Source organism: Capricornis sumatraensis, chromosome 13 (genome assembly GCF_032405125.1).
Source record: "Capricornis sumatraensis isolate serow.1 chromosome 13, serow.2, whole genome shotgun sequence".
NCBI classification, from domain to species: Eukaryota; Metazoa; Chordata; class Mammalia; order Artiodactyla; family Bovidae; genus Capricornis; species Capricornis sumatraensis.
In genome coordinates this window covers 88,561,209-88,580,241 of record NC_091081.1, presented here as the reverse complement: position 1 = coordinate 88,580,241, position 19,033 = coordinate 88,561,209, and the positions used below count along the sequence as shown (strand labels likewise).

The 19,033-nt window shown below is 49.6% G+C and overlaps 1 protein-coding gene across 4 annotated transcripts in view; it reads left to right on the top strand.

The window, feature by feature from the left end:
- The window catches only part of RPS6KA2 (ribosomal protein S6 kinase A2), a 334,221-nt gene that overhangs the window by 162,269 nt on the left and 152,919 nt on the right, over positions 1-19,033 (top strand). The window contains exon 1 of one of the 4 annotated variants that reach the window (XM_068985381.1): positions 13,821-13,919. The exons of the other annotated variants lie outside the window; for them this stretch is intronic. Within the exon in view, the coding sequence (XP_068841482.1) occupies positions 13,821-13,919 (99 nt within the window). Of the gene's footprint in view, positions 1-13,820; positions 13,920-19,033 lie in introns of those variants that run through there. 4 annotated transcript variants of the gene reach the window in all.

Genomic DNA, 19,033 nt, shown 5'->3' with positions numbered 1-19,033 from the left:
GTATTCCAATCTAAATAATTTAAATACTTGCCATTGCCTGGAGAGCATCTCACCGGGGGCCTGCCTGATTCTGGGGTTCATGCAAAGTGTCCTGAGAGCTGGAGGTGGAGTCTAACCTTGTGAGGGAGTGGGGAGGTCACTGTGTGGCCTAGATGGGGATTAGTGGCTGTGCTGAAGCTTCGAGATACTCAGGAGTGGGGCCCACCTAAGAGCTCAGAGAAGAGCGTGTGGCTGGAGCCCAGGAGCAGGAGGGGGAGTGTGGGGAGACGGTGGGAAGGACTGAGCTCAGTTCCGGTGTTTACAACAGGCTGTTTCCACAGATCCGCGTGAGGACCAGGAAACTCACTTGGCTTTGTAGGAAAAGAAAGACAGCCCAAGACACTGATCTGGGAATAGCTTTGAGATGTTTGTCTAAACATGGCTGTTTCACAAAGCCTCTGATAGATCATCAGTTTCTATACATGGGAATACTATTAAAATTGTATTTTAAAACTTTTCCAATCTTATGGGATTATTCAGTTCAGTTCAGTTCAGTTCAGTCGCTCAGTCGTGTCTGACTCTTTGCGACCCCATGAGTCGCAGCACGCCAGGCCTCCCTGTCCATCACCAACTCCTGGAGTTCACTCAGACTCACGTTCATCGAGTCGGTGATGCCATCCAGCCATCTCATCCTCTGTCGTCCCCTTCTCCTCCCGCCCCCAATCCCTCCCAGCATCAGAGTCATTTCCAATGAGTCAACTCTTCGCATGACGTGGCCAAAGTACTGGAGCTTCAGCTTTAGCATCATTCCTTCCAAAGACATCCCAGGGTTGATCTCCTTAAGAATGGATTGGTTAGATCTCCTTGCAGTCCAAGGGACTCTCAAGAGTCTTCTCCAACACCACAGTTCAAAAGCATCAATTCTTTGGCGCTCAGCCTTCTTCACAGTCCAACTCTCACATCCATACATGACTACTGGAAAAACCATAGCCTTGACTAGACGGACCTTTGTTGGCAAAGTAATGTCTCTGCTTTTGAGTATACTATCTAGGTTGGTCATAACTTTTCTTCCAAGGAGTAAGCGTCTTTTAATTTCATGGCTGCAGTCACCATCTGCAGTGATTTTGGAGCCCCCCAAAATAAAGTCTGACACTGTTTCCACTGTTTCTCCATCTATTTCCCATGGAGTGATGGGACCGGATGCCGTGATATTACTGAAATAAAATTGATCCTTGTGGTATGCTAAGAAAAATCAATCTATGTGGTAACAAGCACTTGTGAGATTTTCATTTTAGTTTTTTGAAATTAATTCTTAGATAATTACTGCTTTACAGTTTGTTTCTAGATTATAATGTGGTCGATTTTTTGGAAATATTTCATGTGAACTTGGAAAGAAGGCACAGTCTAAAGTGGTTGGATATATGTACTTGTTCCTTAAGTCAACTTTCTTAAATGTATTGTTTAATTATTCAAATATTTATGGATTTTTGTTCCTCTGCTTGATTTTTCATTTATTGAGACATGTGTTGGGCATTCCTCCAGATGATAATGGATTTGTCTATTTCTTATCTTGAGCCTGCCAAATTTTGATGAATATATTTTTAAGCTTTATTATATGGCACATGCCAGTTTGGAATTATTATGTCTTGCTGGTGAATTGGAACTTCATCATATACAGTGACTTTTTTTATATCTTCACATGCTTGTCATTTGTATGACATCAATGTTGCTTCATCATCTTTCCCTGTATTAGTGTTTGCATGACACGTTTCCCATTCTTTTATTTCAAGTTTTCTGTGTCTCTTGTTTTAGAAATATCTCTGTAACTAAATCCATTTTATAACAATTTGGCCTTTTTTGTCTTTTGACTGGAGAGTTTAGCCCATTCACATTGATTGCAATTTTTGATATATAATTCATTTCTTTCTACACTTTTAGTTTGTGTAAAAGGTGTAGGTTTTGACTTTGCCTACTTACAATCTAATAATTAGCATGTTCCTATTTCAGGGATGTTGGAGGAAGACACAAGCTTCCAGATCAGAGAGAAGGGACTTCCTCACTCAAGTGACATGAGTACCATATTTGCACTGGTTTCCTTTGCCCCCGAATACCCAAAGTGGCATTGCAAGGGGGGGGGGCCGATGGATGCTATGCTCACAGTGAACCTGCATCCCAGGCAAGGACCACTGAGCTTGGGGACCTGGTGTTTATAACAAGGGGTAAGCAAGCCTGCTCTTTGTCCTAGAGGAAAACGTTACCTCATCCCCCAACGTTGCTCACTGCAAACACAACCCTGAGAAATGGGTTAAGAGTGTGGCCAGCATGAACGGATGAGGAATGCAGAGATGTTCTGGTCAGTGGTGGCTGCCACTCCTAACAGCGTGTGCTTTCCATTCATTCTGCTTTTTCTGAATTCCTATATTTCTTTCTGGAATATTTTCTTGTTCTGTACTTTGGACTCTATTAGTTTAGCAGTTACAGTTGGCTCTCCCATATCCCCGGGTTCCACATCCTTGGATCCAACCAGCCTTGGATCCAGCAGTGGTAACACTGCATTTTATTTAAGAGATGGAGCATCTGTGGATTCTAGTATCCAAGGGGTTCCTGGAGCTGGTTCATGGATACCAACGGACAACTAGACACAGTGAATTTTTACTTTTTTATTGGTTACTCTAGAAATTTTAGCATGTATGTTTAACTTAGTCTAAAAGTAATCTGCATCTTTACTGACATACAGAAGTACAAGGACATTAAAAGGCTGTAACTGACCTCCCTTCTTCTGCTATGCTATTTTTTCAATGAAGGCTTCATTTCTAACTTGATTTTTATTTCCTTGCTGGCCCTGAGTGTTCAGCTCTCCATGTGATATTCTCACTGGTCGTGAACTTTCTCAGGTTCTTGATCTGGAAGTGTCTCTCTGATTTGCACTCTGTCAATTTTCAGCAGATCTAACTTTTCCTTTATCAACTCTCTCTTGGACTTTGTCTACTATTGTTTAATCTTATTGTTGTTGCTGTTCAATCGCTAAGTTGTGTCCAAGTCTTTGCGACCCCATGGCCTGCAGCATGCAAGGATGTCCCTGCTCTTCACCATCTCCTGCAGCTTGCTCAAACTCATGCCCATTGAGTCAGTGATGCCATCCAACCATCTCATCCTCTGCTGCCCTCTTCTCTTCCTGCCTTCAATCTTTCCCAGCATCAGGGTCTTTTCCAATGAGTCAGCTCCTCTCATTGGGTGGCCAAAATATTGGAGCTTCAGCATCAGTCCTTCCAATGAATATTCAGGGCTGATTTCCTTTAGAATTGACTGATTTGATCTCCTTGCAGTCCAGGGAGCTCTCAAAAACTTCTCCAACACCACAATTCAAAAGCATCAATTCTTCGGCGCTCAGTTTTCTTTATGTTCCAACTCTCACATCCGTACATGACTACTGGAAAAACCATAGCTTTGACTATATCAACCTTTGTTGACAAAGTGATGCTTCTGCTTTTTAAAACATTGTCAAGGTTTATCATAGCTTTCCTTCCAAGGAGCAAGCGTCTTTTAATTTCATGGCTGCAGTCAGTGTACACAGTGACTTTGGAGCCCAGGAAAATAAAATCTGTTGTAAATTTACATTATTATAGTTTTATTTGCAAAGTTCTACTTTTGTTTACAAATCTGCTTGATCATTTTATAATCTCTAATTTCCTTGTAATGCCTTCAATCCCCCTTTTGTTTTTTAAACATATTAAGCAAACACACTTTATATAATTTATACAGAGGCTTCAGTTCTGTAGTCTCTACACTGTCTGATCCTGCAGCTTGTTATCTCTACTCCTTCTTGCTCCTGGTGACCTATCTCCTCGTGAATTCAGCAACTGATGACTGCGAGCTCATATTCCTTACAATTTTCTCTGTGATTAAGCTCTGAGACATGTTTGAAGAATGTTCCTCCAGAAAACTTACATTTGCTTCCACATGGCCCTTTTGCTGCTATAAACTGGGATCTTTAAAACGGAAGTTTCTGGCTTGGCGTTTTTCAGGTCACACTCGGAGCGTAAGTTTTGTCCTCCAGCTGTCATCTGTGGGAGCTTCAGAAACCAGAGAGGAGAATTCTTTTCTCTTTCTCTTTCCAGCGCTCACCCTGTAAAAGCATCTCTTCTCCTGCAGGGAGAGAATTTCCCAGCTCACCTTACAGTCTACTCCAATGGGGTCCTGATTTCAGGGTGGGTCTCACCTGCCCTGCATGACCCAGGCTTTCTCCAGTCCCCACCCTCCCCCCGCCCCTGAGTCCTACCCATCCTCCAGATCCTATTAAGACCTCAGGTCTAGACCACAGGGATTGTCACAGGCTCCAGGACAAAGGCCGTCTGTAACATCACTTATCTTGGGAGAACATTTTCTTATTCTTGGTCTGAATTTGTTTTCCCCTGCTCACTGTTGGCTCAGCCATGCTCTGAAAAAAAGGGGAATTTCCCTTTGTTTTCTGTGTCTCAGGAAATCCCCTCTGTATATGTAACCCATATTGCCAAGAACGACCTCCCGCAGCGCCCAGCCTGGTCCTGTGTCCGTCTGATGAAGAGGGTGAGGGGCGGACCACAGGACACGCCGTGCAGCCCAAAGCCCTGTTGTTCTGTTTTTAGTGTCCCTGCATATTTTTGATGTGTTTGTCTAGTTCTCATTGCTAATATAAACGTTTAGTGGCAATGGCACCCCACTCCAGTACTCTTGCCTGGAAAATCCCATGGATGGAGGAGCCTGGTGGGCTGCAGTCCATGGGGTCGCTAAGAGTCAGACACGACTGAGCAACTTCACTTTGACTTTTCACTTTCATGCATTGGAGAAGGAAATGGCAACCCACTCCAGTATTCTTGCCTGGAGAATCCCAGGGATGGGGGAGCCCGGTGGGCTGTCGTCTATGGGGTCGCACAGAGTCGGACTCGACTGAAGCGACTTAGCAACAGCAGCAGCAGCAGCAGTGCCTGAAAGCCTGTAGAGGGGTGGGGTGTGGGCGGAGGTGGGAGGGAGGTTCGAGAGGGAGGGGAGCTATGTGCACCTGCGGCTGAGTCAGGCTGATATACAGCAGAAACCAGCACAACAGTGTAAAGCGATTATCCTCCAGTTAAAAATAAATATTTTTTAAAAAGTTTAAAAAAAGATTTCTTGCTAAAAAAACATTCTGGCAAGGAATTTACATTCTCCTTTGTGCCCAGCCCAGGTCTTAAGAAACTTTTCTATTATAAGAGGGTGGTTTTTTGTTTGTTTTTTTCCTTTTTAAGTTACAAAAATCCTTCCTGCTTTAGTTTTAACCTGTTTCCTCTTTCCTGTGAGCTCCCTTCCTTTCAAAGTTCCTCTCTAGTTTATGTATGGGCTTGGGTTGACAAGAAAAAGCCGCTCATTTCTCTTACAGCCCAGTCTCCTCACAGACAGGGGGTGCAGATTCTCCGTTTGGTCGTGAGCCTCCCTAGTGACCGTGCTCGTCAGGAAGTCACTGCAAATGTGTGAGATGGGGAGTGTGTTTGCCTCCATAACAAAGGGTCACAAACGCAGAGCCCCACAAACCAGAGCTTCAAACGCCAGACAGGTACTGTCTGACAGTCCGAAGGCCTGAAGTCCAAGGTCAGGGTGCAGGGCCCAGCTGCCCGGAATCTTCCCGCCTCTTCCCACTGCCGGCTGGGACCGCCCCGCTGCGGCCTCCGCCGCCGTGTCCCTGCGGCCTCCTCCGCCGTCTCGGCCTCCACGCGGCCCTTCTTTTGAGGACCCCAGTCATGCCGGGCGAGGCCCTCCCTGCTCCAGCACGACCTCATCTTCCCAATTACACCTGCCGTGACCCTATTCTCCAAATAAAGCCGTAGTCTGAGGTTCTGGGGGTCAGACTTTCAGCATACGTTTTTAGAGGGGGCACGACCCAACCCGTAACAACGCGGAAACAGCAGCGAAGCGCAAACCCGGAAGTCCCACACATGCCGGCCCCTCCCAGTGAACGCAAGGCCGCCCCTCCCCGCTTTAAAACTCATCTTCAGAGAAGACCCGGTGAGCGCATGCACGTTAATGATTGCAAACGCCCTGCCCCGGCTCGCGCACGTGGTCGAGCCTCACCCTGGCGTCCCTCCACGGCCTCAGGAGTACGCTGGCTTTTCATAAGGACCCCTGGCCTCCCTGCTCCCAGGGTACGCATCCTGCCGCCAAGGACACACGCGATGAAGCCCCTGGAGGCCGCCACCAGAGCTGGTCTGGGAGACGCTCTGACACCTGAATATCGGCCCCAGGGGCGTTTCTCGGTTAAGGGCAGGTGTCCAGGGAAAGGAGGACCCTGGCCTGCCTCCCCTGGTGGCCAGCCCTTCCTGTGGCTTCTTTTGACACCCAGCTAGTGCAGTGCTGTGAATCTGTGAGGACCTGCACACGCAGACCTTGTCTGAATTCTTCTTGTCCTGTTGTATAAGTTTAGACGGTCGGTTCACCTCCCTGGGCCTCAGTGTCTCCACCTCGTAAATGGGTTCTCTGTGTCTGGTTCATAGCGTTCACAGTGTATCACAGAGATGGAATAATAATGCAGGCCCAGATCTTCAGAACCAACAGTCGTCACCGAATCCCTTTAAGCCAGTGTGTCAGAGTGCTGTGCACAGTGGCCATCCCGAGTGTGTCCACGTGGGTGTGAGAAGCTAACAGGCCAGCAATGGTTATCTAGCAGGTAAGGAAAACGAGGACCCCAGCGACGGCGCCCTGGCACCGCCTGTGGGGCACGGATTTCAGTAGGCCTCCCGGAGCAATGCTGCATCTTGAGGAGGTGGGAGGGGCAGGAAGGACACGCTGGCAGTGGCTGTGGCCCCACGGAGGCTGGACTCTCCTATTCACCCAGGTGTGAGCGTGGCAGGCCCAGGAGGACAGGTGCTGTGTGCAGAATACACTCCCCACCCCTCGGGCTCTGCTTCTAAAAAGGTCGCGTTGGTTGGCAGACTGCAGATGACTTGTGGGGCATGGCCTTGAGCCGGGAAGCACCATGCTCTGGTGAGAACAGCTGGAGAGGAGGGGACAGGAACACTGTGGAGACGGTATCAGGGCAGTCACTGCACACGGAACCCACGCGTGACACAGTGCTGGTGGTCTCATCTTCTGCTTCGGGTGATGGGGTGACTGGCTGTGCCCTACACCGGATGACACAGACCGATGGAGCAAGCTTCCAGATTAGCATTCTAGAATGTGGAGTGGGGGGCTGCTCCTTTCCCGGGCATGTCATTGATCTTCCTGCATGGAACTCTAGGATTTTGACAAATAACGTCTTTGTTGAGCGCTTTTCAGTTTACGGAGCACTTTCTCATTTTGGTTTCCTGTGTGGATTGCCAGTCTTGCAGTGATGAGCTTGTCAGGAAGGTAGACAGGTTTCACAGAGGGGTCTTTCTCACCTCGGCACTGGCGAGTTCTGCACGGGGTCATCCTCTGTGGGGACGTCCTGGGCGCTGCAGAGATTCACCAGCACCCCCAGCCTCTGCCCTCGAGATGCCAGCAGCAGCCTTCCCGTCACCCCCAGTTGTGAGACCCCAGAATGTCCCCAGACATGGCCAGCTATACCCCTTGACAAAGTCAGCCCCAGTTCTAGAGGCTCAGAGGATTTCGGCACAGTCAGAATCGGAAGAGCGAGTAGGAACGTCATTCCAGATGCTTCCCTTTCTGACGTACGTTCCACAATGCAGCGCTTCTCACCGCAGCAGTTTTAGATTGTGCACACCTTGCCACAGCCGCGTTGAATTTGCTTTCTGATAAAGAGGAGGTTTATATTCAGCTGTGCCTGTTTGGTGTCCAGGACTGCACTGTCTCATTTCCAGAAGCACTTTGTTCCTTTTTAGAGTCTCTTGTTTGTTAATCATATTTTCTTTTTAAAAATATTTATTTACGTATTTATTTAACCTGGGGCTGCGCTGGATCTTCACTGCTTCCTGTAGCCTCTCTCTAGTTGCGGCAAGCGGGGGCTGCTCTGTAGGCGCGGTGCTCAGGCTTCTTATTGCAGTGGCTTCTCCTGTTGGGGAGAGTGGCCTCCAGAGAACAGGCTCAGTAGTTGTGTAGTACACGGGTTTAGCTGCCTCGCAGCATGTGGGATCTTCCCAGACCAGAGATCAAACCTGTGTCCCCTGAACTGTCAGGCAGACTCTCAACCACTGGACTACCAGGGAAGTCCTGCTGATCATATTTTCGTGTCTTTTATTTCTTTAAACTTACTAGATTTAATTTTATATCCGACACCTGGCTAAGTCCAAGAGCCGAAGTCCGCACGTCTGATTCTGTAGTCGGCTGTCTTGCTGACTTTGCTGACCCCCTACCGTGTCTCTGTTCAGTGGCTGTGAGCTCCTGGAAGCTGTATGCAAAGAATTCTTTGAATCCTGGGTTTAATGTGGATTTCTCTAGAGAGCATTTCTGAGTGTTTCTGTTAGACCCCTGAGCTAAGAACCACCTGTGTGTGCTCAGTTACCCGGTTGTGTCCAACTCTTTGTGACCCCATGGACTAAAGCCTGCCAGGCTCCTCAGTCCATGGAATTTTCCAACAAGAATACTGGTGGTGGTGGTGACTTAGTCACTAAGTTATGTCTGACTCATGCTCCCATGAACTGTAGCCCACCAGGCTCCTCTGTCCACGGGATTCTCCAGGCAATAATACCGGAACGGGTTGCTATTTCCTCCTTCAGGGGATCTTCCTGACCCAGGTATTGAACCTGCATCTCCTGCGTTGGAAGGCAGATTCCTTACCACTGCAGAGAACCATCTGAGACCACTTTATTTATTTTTTTGCTTCTGAACTTTATTAACTGTAAATGAGAATAATAAAAGAAATCTCATGATTATTCATAATAAATACATAATCCATGACAATCTCTTGGTACCTCGTAAGCACTCTATAGTGAGTGAAATTGCTCAGTCCTGTCCAACTCTTTGTGACCCCATGGACTGTAGCCTACCAGGCTCCTTCGTCCATGGGATTTTCCAGGAAAGAGTACTGGATAAATGGTGGTAGTTTACTTGCTAAGTCGTGTCTGACTCTTTGTGACCGCATGGACTGTAGCCCACCAGGCTCCTCTGTCCATGGGATTCTCCAGGCAAGTGAGTGAGTTGTCATTTCCTTCTCCATGAGACCCCTTTAAATTCTCAACTTGAATTTCCGTTGCTGTTTTTAAGTTACACAGACAGTGAATTAGGGCCACAGCCTATGTCAGGGATGGCTGTGCTCACGATTTCTAAGGGGAGACTTGTCCTTCCTTGTCCTCCTTGTCTGCAAGGTAAGGGTATTTAGTCCACTTCAGAGGGAAGGCAGAGCCCTGCCACCCCCCACCCTGGGCTTCTGACTTCCATGGTGCTCACACATCGAATCTGAATCTCCGAGTTCGACCCTGAATTGCCGACTCAGCTCTGAGCACACCCCTTGCAGCTGGTCTGTTGCACAGACCTGGCTTGTGCTTGGGCCATCACACCCCTTCCATTCTTTGTTCAAAGAGGGAACAGTGGAAGGCGGCTGGCAGGTTTCATGGCTTTCTTCCCCTTCTTGAACAAGACACAACCACGTTCACTTTAGGTTTAAAACCTGATTAAGAAGTTAGTGTCTTGTGTCCTAAGGGCTGATCAAACTCAGACCTTCTCTTTGCCTGGCTTGAGTGTCCATCCCACTGGAAGCTGCAGCGTCCCTTTCAGGGTCAGAGCAGGAGGAGAGGAGAGACAAAGGTATACTTAAACTGCTCCTGGCCCAGCTGATCTTGCTCTCTGGACCCGGCCTGACCCCTTCTCTCATGGACAGCCGTCTTGTCTTCTTCCGAGGTTACTGTGGCCAGAGAACCCCAGTCCCCCAGGCTGCAGCCCACTTACAGGAGAGCAGCCTCTTATTTGGGGGTTACTTAGAGTTCTCTTGCCCGGCCACCCCTGGTCTGTTGTTTAGTTGCTTCAGTCCTGTTCCACTCTTTGTGACCCCAAGGACTGTAGCCTGCCAGGCTCGTCTGTCCATGGCATTCTCCAGGCAAGAGTACTGGAGTGGGTTGTCATTTCCTCCTCCAGAGGATCTTCCCAGCTCAGGAATCAAACGCACATCTCCTGCCCTGGCAGGCGGGTTCTTCACCGCTGGGCCACCATGTGTGGAGACATTGCTACATCCTTTCTGCTCGGCACCCTGGGATGCAGGCCACTCTGAACAGCTCCTCCTGGGGCTTCCCTGCACCTGGGGCTGCCCTACTCCCTCCTGTAGAATGCTGAGCCCCAGACATCACAGCTCTCATGGCGGGGCTTGAAATAAAGGAGGGGCATCCTCCCAACCCCTGAAAGCCCTCTGGGTGGAGGGAAAGCAAGGTGGGAGGGCACGGACTTTGCCAGTTACCTTCCTGACAAAAGCCTGCCTCCTCTTCCTGCCCAGGGCAGCCTATTCTCAGAGAAGGACAGCTCCCTGTTATCATCCTTGGGATTCTCAAATCCTTTGCCTTCTGTGTTTTCGGGACTTGGTACAAAATTTAGTTTTCATTACTCAATCATGAGATTGTATTTGTTCCAAGTTCCCAATAACTCTGTTCTTCCACAGCCTGGGACCCCACCTCCTCTGTCTTCACAGAACACGTCTCCTCGTCCCCAGAGTTCACCCCAAAGCTCCCTCCTCCTTGGCTTCTCCAGTCAGGGTCAACTCTTCGTTCATCTCTGTTCATGGAGCATTTTCTTACATGTTTCCTCAACATTGTGTAGAACCTACATCAGATCTGTCTATTCACTTTCCTTCTCTAGCACACAGCTGTGAACTTCTGGGGGTCAGGGGCCATGTTGTAATCACGTTGTGCTCCCGCATGCCAAGCACAAGGCCAGGTACTCAGAGGAGCTCTGTAATCCTGTGTTCAACCCATCTGAATGCATACTGACCAGTCTGGTCCTCTCTTAGAAGCAGCAGCAGCCATTGAATTCAGTCCCAGATGGATCTTGCTTAAGTCAGGAAGAAACTCAGGATAATCAGGGGTCTCTGAGTTCTTGGTCTTCTCTCCAAGCCTCCCCACTCTATCATCTGGGCACCAGCCTTTATTAAGTTCATCTTTTCTTTCCCAATATTTGCTAGGGATCGTTTGGAGTCAGGTTAAAGTGGGCCCTGATACCTACCCAAGATTTGCTGATCTGGAGGGTTTGGTTGCATTAGCACACACAGTGCTGGAAAATGGTGGCTAGAGATTTTGATGTATCTCTGTTTTACTGGGACAAAAGCAAACAGACTTGTTCTAACAATGAAATAAATTCCTCAGTTGAAATATGAAAGCTACTTTTATTTTTCTTTTGAGATGTCCAAGTTCAATAGAACCATTTTGTAGCATTCGAACATGGGGGATCCTGAATGTCCCATAGACAATGTCTTTCCTGTCTTGTTACAACAGGTCAAATGCTATTGTTGGTGAAACACAAGCCTTGATCTGGACCTACCCCAAGGTGTTTGTCTGGCGCAGGGTGCCCTTGAACTAGCATCCCTGGCAAGCCGTAATCCTGTCTGACTAGTTGTATCATCTACCAACAGCCGGCCCCTTCCTCATTCCTGGAACCGGTGACCAGCCTGATGTCTGCTGTCCATCAAGTGCTCTCTTTGCCAGAGCAGCCACATGGCACAGCCCTAGCCTGTCTTTGTTTGTTTAGAGCTGGGATGCCTGAGTGGTGCTGGCGGGAGACACAGGGTGGTAGGAAGCTCCTCTGCACAGTAGGGATAATGGCCCCCGAGCAGAATCCTTGCAGGAAGCAGGACCCGGTTTGCGGCCTATTTTCATTTTAGAGATGCACAGTGGGAACACAGAACATGCAAGTGTGCTCAGGCTCATCCAGCAAGGAAATGGCAACGCCAGCATCTGGATGCTCAACTGTGCTTACCCCCGTTCAACCCCAGAGAGAGTGTCTTACCTCACCTGCTGACCCAGATGCAGCATGAACTTACCAGTTCTTTTCTGGGAGCCTCCGCTGTTGACTCGCTGTAGCAAAGATAGCCTGACACCAGTATTAATGCAGCCTTTGATTAAGCCAGGGGGTCATATGACAGGTAGATTTTTCACAATCTGCCTGGCAAAGCAGTACTTGTCACACAGCGCCGCGTGCACCGATGCTTCTGGACTTTTCAGGGCGTGGTGGTAGTTTGTTAATGAGATTGTCTGGTCTGTGTTTTAAACAAAAATACGTGGACAATGCACAAAAGGAAAACAGAAAAGGCTGCACAAAGTCCAAAGGTCACAAATCTGGACCGGACTCCGGCCCTCTAATGAGCATTTCTGGGGCGGGGGCGGCGGGAACTGTGTTCCCCTTTAGGGCAAATCCCCTGCAGCCCTACAGCCAGCAGCTGGTTTCTGAGGGCCTTGTCAGGATACTCAGGACACCCGGTAAATCTTCCGTTTGGGTAATTTTCTATACATGGAGTCGGAGGTCATGGAGAACGGATGTATGTCTTTGTTCTCCAAACACAGCCGCGGAGGCTTCCCCCGCTGGGCGCGGCCGCCCTAGGCTGCGCTGGGGTCCACTCATCACCAGGCAAAGACTGGCGGACCCCCAGGTCGGGCGTCCGGGCTGCGGGGACGCGCCCAAGGGGCGGGCCGCTGGGGCCAAGGCGCGAAGAGCGTGTAGAGCTCACGCGTGCAGGCTCCTGGCGCACCCTCCACCCTGTTTTGTTCCGTTTTCTAGAAGTGTTTGCTAATCAGCAAAGTTTTGCTCTGCAGAGAAACGCATGAGGGCCAAGTCCTTATATGGATGCTTTAAGGAAAGAAAACATAATGACATCCCAAGCTAGGAAAACAGCCCAGCAGGCCAACCAAAGAGAGAGACAGCGACAGTCGCTGCCGAGCAGCCGAGCAGCCGCGCAGCTCGCGCCGCGCGGCGCCGCGGTCCCCTCCGCGGGCTCGTTAGGGATGCGCCGTCGGGGGCGCTGATTGGTGGAAGGGGCGTTGGGGGCGGAGCCACAGCGAGCGCGTACGCGGAAGGACGGGGCGGGGAGAAGAAGCGAGAGCCTGGGGCAGTGGGGCGCTGGGCGCTGATTGGTGGTAGTGGCGGGGAACGAGGGGGTGGGCGTGGCCGGGCGTGGCGGCGGGCTCTGATTGGTGGAGTGGTGGGGGAGCGGGGCAGGGAGGGGCTGTCCGGGACTAGTTCTCCCGGACAGGAGGAGGAGGAGTGGGGGGGGAGGGAAGAGCCCGGGGCGACAGGCTCTGATTGGCTGTAGTAGCGGAGGGCCGGGCGTTGCGGCGGGCTCTGATTGGCGGTAGTGGCTGTGGGCGGGCTACGGGGGCGGGGCTGCCCGGGGCTGGTCCTCGCAGGCAGGACCAGGAGGAGGAGGAGGAGGGGGAGGGGGAGGGGAGAGCTCGGGGCGACAGGTTCTGATTGGCCGTGGTGGCGGAGGGCCGGGCGTGGCGGCGGGTTTTGATTGGCGGTAGTGGCTGTGGGCGGGGCAGGGAGGGGCGGGGCTCCCCGGGGCTGGTCCCTGCAGGCTGGACCAGGAGGAGGAGGAGGAGGAGGAGAGGGAGGGGAGAGCCCGGGGCGGCAGACTCTGATTGGTCATAGTGGCGGAGGCCGGGCGGAGCGACGGGCGCTGATTGGCGGTAGTGGCCATGGGCGGGGCGCGGAGGGGCGGGGCTGCCCGGGGCTGGTCTTCGCAGGCTGGACCAGGAGGAGAAGGAGGAGGAGGAGGAGGGAGGAGGCGGGAGCGCTGGGGCCCCGGCCGCTGTGGCCGGCTTGGCCTGCCCTTTGTGCCCGCCGCCCGCGCCCCGCGCCGATGGCCGCCGTGCCGGGCTCCCCGGCCGCTCGCGCCCGCGAGCGGACCTGACCCCGCGCGCCTGGGATGCGCCGGGGATGCGCGTCCTCCGGCCCTGCGGCTTCTCGCGGCTGGGCTCCAGGAGATGGAGCTGAGCATGAAGAAGTTCACGGTGCGCAGGTTCTTCTCCGTGTACCTGCGCAAGAAGTCGCGCTCCAAGAGCTCCAGTCTTAGCCGACTCGAGGTAAATGCCCTCGCCTCTGAGCGCGCAGGTACCCCGGTCCCCGCCGCGCCCTGGAGGAGGCTGCGGGTCTTGGGGCCGTCGCGAGCCCTTCCGATTGTCAGATGCACGGTCACCCTGCGACCCGTGTCAGGGAGCTAAAGTTGAGAGCCGCTCCGATCTTCCTAAAACCGAATGTTATTGTCGGGACTTAGTAAATCCTTGGACGGGTCTTCGGATCCTCAGCGGGAACTAAGCTCTGCCCGCGTTGAATCTCTAACCAGTTTTGTTCCACGCTCTGTGCAGGATTTTGGGTAGTCACCCTGGGTGCCCACAGGGTGCTCTGGGTGGAAAGGGTTTCAGCCTGTGCCGTTCGGTGTGGCACCTCAGAAGTCCCAAGTACACAGCCTCCCCAGCCCCACCCTGGGCTGGTGTTGATCAGGTTTATTTTACAGAGACCAAAGCCACACAGATACTACCATGTAGTGTAGATTGTTCGTGTATTTGAAATCAGTGTGGAACTGACAAAAGGGATTTTTTTTTTTTTTTTTTAGGGCAGCACCACAATCCACCTGGACTAGTCTGAAATGGTGCTCCGTAGTAAAGTGCCTGATGCAATAGCCTTGTGCCTCTGGGTGTAATATGGATTCATTCTGAAACCCAGAGGACCCTTTTCTCAGTCCTGCACCTTGTCATCTTCAGGTTTCCAAGTGGTCTGTGCACGGTCCTCTAATGTGTTTTGTATTTCAACAATCACATCTTATGCTCTGCATTCCAGTGTCCAAACTACATGGTTGAATCTATAGATGACCAAACTGTGAAGCATGTTTAAGTGAAGAAAAGAGACATTGTGGGGTTTTTTTTTTTTTTGGGAGGGGTGGGGGTGAAGCTAGTGGACACAACCTAGAGATTTCTTTTGACCATGTCCTTGCCTTTGCCACAAGGCTGGCACCTACAGAGGTTTTGATGTGTTTGTTTCTAATGAAGTCACATCAGTGGGAACAATGTCACATTTTTCATCTTGGGTTTCTTTGTCCTGGCTGCCATGATATTAGATACAGGCATGGGTTCTGTAACAAGAGATCTTTAAGCGAAGCTCAGGAGTAGACATGACAGCAACAGAAAAGTACTTGTTTTAAAAGTTTCTCTTATGAAATCACTAAATCAGAATTTTAAGGACTAGGTAGGATCTTTGTGACTGGTTTCTGAGGATGAAGCATATCTTTCAAATACAACTATTCATTCAATAATTCAATAATGGAGGAGGGCTTCCTTTAAACCTCATGCTGACAGATGAAGCATAAGTTCATTGGGATAAGTCATCTTCCTGGATGTCAGGCATTTAAAAAACACAAAAGTAGACAAGAATAGAAACTCAGAAGAGTATTTACCGTCATACCTCAATGCCAAGTTTATTATACAGCTACTTGTCTCCCTCCATTCGTGTCCTTGCCAAGGGGAGGCAGTGAACTCCGGTGTTGTTTAGGTAAAGAGCCTAAACACTGGCCCTTCTGGATGTCAGGAATCCTATGGGCACGATACATTTACCACCGGTGTTCTGGGCTGTGGAAGTGCCTCAAAAAAGAATACAATAGAAACCAAGTGGGGAGTGGGGACAGAGAAGTGATGTTGCTTCAGTGTGAAAATAAAATTTCTGGATACAAAAGAAAACTATAAATAAGCCATCAGACATGCGGAAGGTCAAGCGGATGAGGAAGAAATGTAGTGTGTCAGCACGTGATCAGTGGGCAGTTCGTGTGACCCAGGTGCCCTGGCTGGAGGTGCACAGAAGTGCTGATAAAGATGCCCAGCGCTGACTCAGTGCTCCGGTCTCTGCAGACGCTCTCAGCAGCTGCTCGTAGTTGATCGCTGTGAAAATCCAGGTAGATGTGTTACTCTCCTCATTGTACTGCTAGGGAGGAAAAGCCCTGAGAGCAAAACCTGAGAATCCTGCTGAAAACTTAACCAAATCATTCTGCAAGTGCTCACTGAGATCCGCTGTGTGTGTGCACAGCCCTGTTCTGGGCACTGTAGATCCAAAATACCAAGGACGGGGCAGTCCTGGCCTCATGGTGCCTCCACCTGGTGGGGGGTCTACTGCGTGCTGACCTGTGCTTCAGCCCAGTAAATCCCATACTCCTGCCCGCCTGCCTTCCAGTGTTCCCCAAAGAATCCTGTCTATTCGCTGGCTCAGTCGGTAAAGAATCTGCCTGCAATGCAGGAGACCTGGGGTCGATTCCTGGGTTGGGAAGATGCCCTGGAGAAGGAAATGGCAACCCACTCCAGGATTCTTGCCTGGAGAATCCCATGGACAGGGGAGCCTGGTGAGCTATATTCCATGGGGTTACAAGAGTTGGACACGATTTAGTGACTAAATCACCACCACCATTCATTCATTCGGTTACAGATTAGAGACCAAGAACCACTCACCAAAAAATGTGAAATTTGGGAAGGAGGTTTGTCAGTTATTTGAGGTTGAGAAATGGACGTATAAAGTACTTAACACGCATGTGTATTTCCTCTAATGAAAAATAGAGCTCACTTCGTAAAAACAAACTTATTTTTTAATTCTTTCAGTGAAATTTATATTTTAAAATAGACACAGAGACTGACAAGTTTGTTTTGTTTAAATTCAGTATCTAGTGATATTAATAGGAAAGTAACAGTAGTTATTATATTTGGAAATTGAAACAGTATCATCTTTATCAAAAAGGCTCCTAGGGAGAGACTTGGTGTTTCATAGCTTTTACATTTGACTTGACGTTCAAGTTTAGAACTCAGCATTTGGTAAACTCTAACAAACAGAGAAGCCAGGTTGCTTAATATAAGATTTGGAATCAGTTTATAAATTACAGCTTAAATGTTCTTATAGTGTGTCAGCACTGTGCCAGCTGAGTTGGCTAAATCATTGACTGGGCAAGGATGATTTTGGGGGCTTCTAAATGGAACTTGGATATCTTGAATCTATTTCTATGTGCATACCCTAGAAAGGCTTCAGGGCTCAGCATCTGCCAGACCCTCAACCCCAAGAAAGCTCTGATCTCAGGCCACTGGCAGCATTGCCTAAGAACCATAGCACCTCTAGAAGGTGTAACTATTGCCTCATCTAACTGTCCGTTTTATAGCTGAGAAAGTGGGGCCCAGGGAAGCAAAATGACTTGCTCGTGCTTCTAACATGTTTGACGGGAAGTTCTCACTATGAGAGCATGTGCTGTCTCTCATTAATTTTAGCCATTTCAGGTTGTGTGTTTTTTTGGAGTTTACCATGGATTAGAAGATGCACAGATGAAGGCTATTTTCATTTTTAAAAAGAAAGCTACTCTAGGGGATATTTTTGGAATGTGCTCCATAACCTAAAATTATCCTAGAGAACCTTTTCTGGAAGTTGGAAAGTTCTCGGTGGGCTTTGCAGTAGAACCACTGAAATTAGAGTCTCGCTTTTACCTCTCATAGCAGGGCAGTTCCTTCAGCTCTCTCAGCCTCGTTCTTCTCCTCTGTGAAATGGGGATGATCGTGACTCCTACCTCATGGGCTTTATATGATGATTCCGAGCTAGAGGTTTAACATGGAGACTGGAAGATAAAATCAGTAATCAATCATTGCTAGCTATGGGTATTGATAAAGTATTTGCCAGGTTTATTGATGTTTTTCATATTGTTCAGCATCTATTGGTTCTGTCTGAACCTGAGATTGCACACGCCCCACCACCATCTCCCCCGAGGCCTATAGATCCCATGGCTTGTGCTATGCCCCAGCCTGGTAACTAATCAATCATTGAGACACCCACCCTGAGCACCCTGGGGAAGGAAACGCAGAGATCAGTTCTCGAAGGCTGCATTCCAGCCTGATTCATTAGCTAGCAGTGGTCCCACTGGCTAAGATGGAGCCCCTGTCATCTGGCCTGGATGCCGCTGTTCCTCGTCCTTATCTTGCCTGTCACCTGGGGTCCAGAAATGCGTTACAGCGCAGGTCCTGAAGCCGAGGCACCCAGAGCTCAGGCGGGTTCTCGATCAGAAACCGCCCTGCCATTGTCGCGCTAACCTAGCAGATCTTGGGGAAGGAAGCCTGCCCAGCACCCCTCAGTACCCCAGGAAAACCTCCCAAGTGTGTGCAGACTCCAGAGCATGGCTCAGGGCTCGGTGAGGTTGAGAGAGTTTGGCCAGGAAACGTTCTGGAGAGAATACTGGGCTTTGATTAATGAAAAGGGATATCGTTTACTCGGGGTAAAATTTATCTACCAGTTTGCTAAATGGATCAGTATTCAAGGTCGGTTCATTTAGGGAACACTGCTTTTGCTTGGGGTTAGCAAAGCCAGGAATTTGGTTCTGTTTGTCACTTCACCTGATTTTGACGTTGTTACTGAAAGACAGTTGGGGATGAATGAGAAGGACAAAAGGCAGGTCCTCTCCCTGGGGTGGGGCTTCGCAAGTGGCGCTAGTGGTAAAGAACCCGCCTGCCAAAGCAGGAGAGGTCAGAGAGGCAAGTGTGATCCCTGGGTCGGGAAGATCCCCTGGAGGAGGGCGTGGCAACCCACTCCAGTGTTCTTGCCTGGAGAATCCCGTGGACAGAGGAGCCTGGCGGGCTGCAGCCGGTAGGGTCCCACAGAGTCAGAGACGACTGAAGCGACTTAGCACGCAGACACGCACTCCCTGGGGTACTGATAGTGGCAAACGCGAGTAGAGAAGAGTTTCATTCATTTATTTATTTGCTCAGTTGTCTACACATTCCATGTGCCCTGTGCTAAGCAGTTGAGAGATGAACGTCTGATCCCTGCCCTCAGTGAATTTAGCATCTGGTGAGAGAGGCAAGGACACATATGGAAGCTGCTGTGTAGGGTGTAAGTCCTGTGAAATCACTGGCGCCGTTGGAGTGCAGTGGCCTAACTATATCGATTGTCAATTTGTTCCCATTTCCAATGCTCACAGATGATCAGTCATTATCCATGTGCGCATATGAATACACTCTACTTACCCTTTTTAAAGGAAACCTGGTATCCTCATAAAGTAAAAGTTAAGGGACTATTGGCAAATATAGCAATGTTGGCTCCATTCTGGGGGAAAAGAAAGAAAACTTCCTGGAAAGTTAAAGCATTAAAGCGTATTCTTGATCCTCGATTGGTAAGCTGTTGATACTGGGAG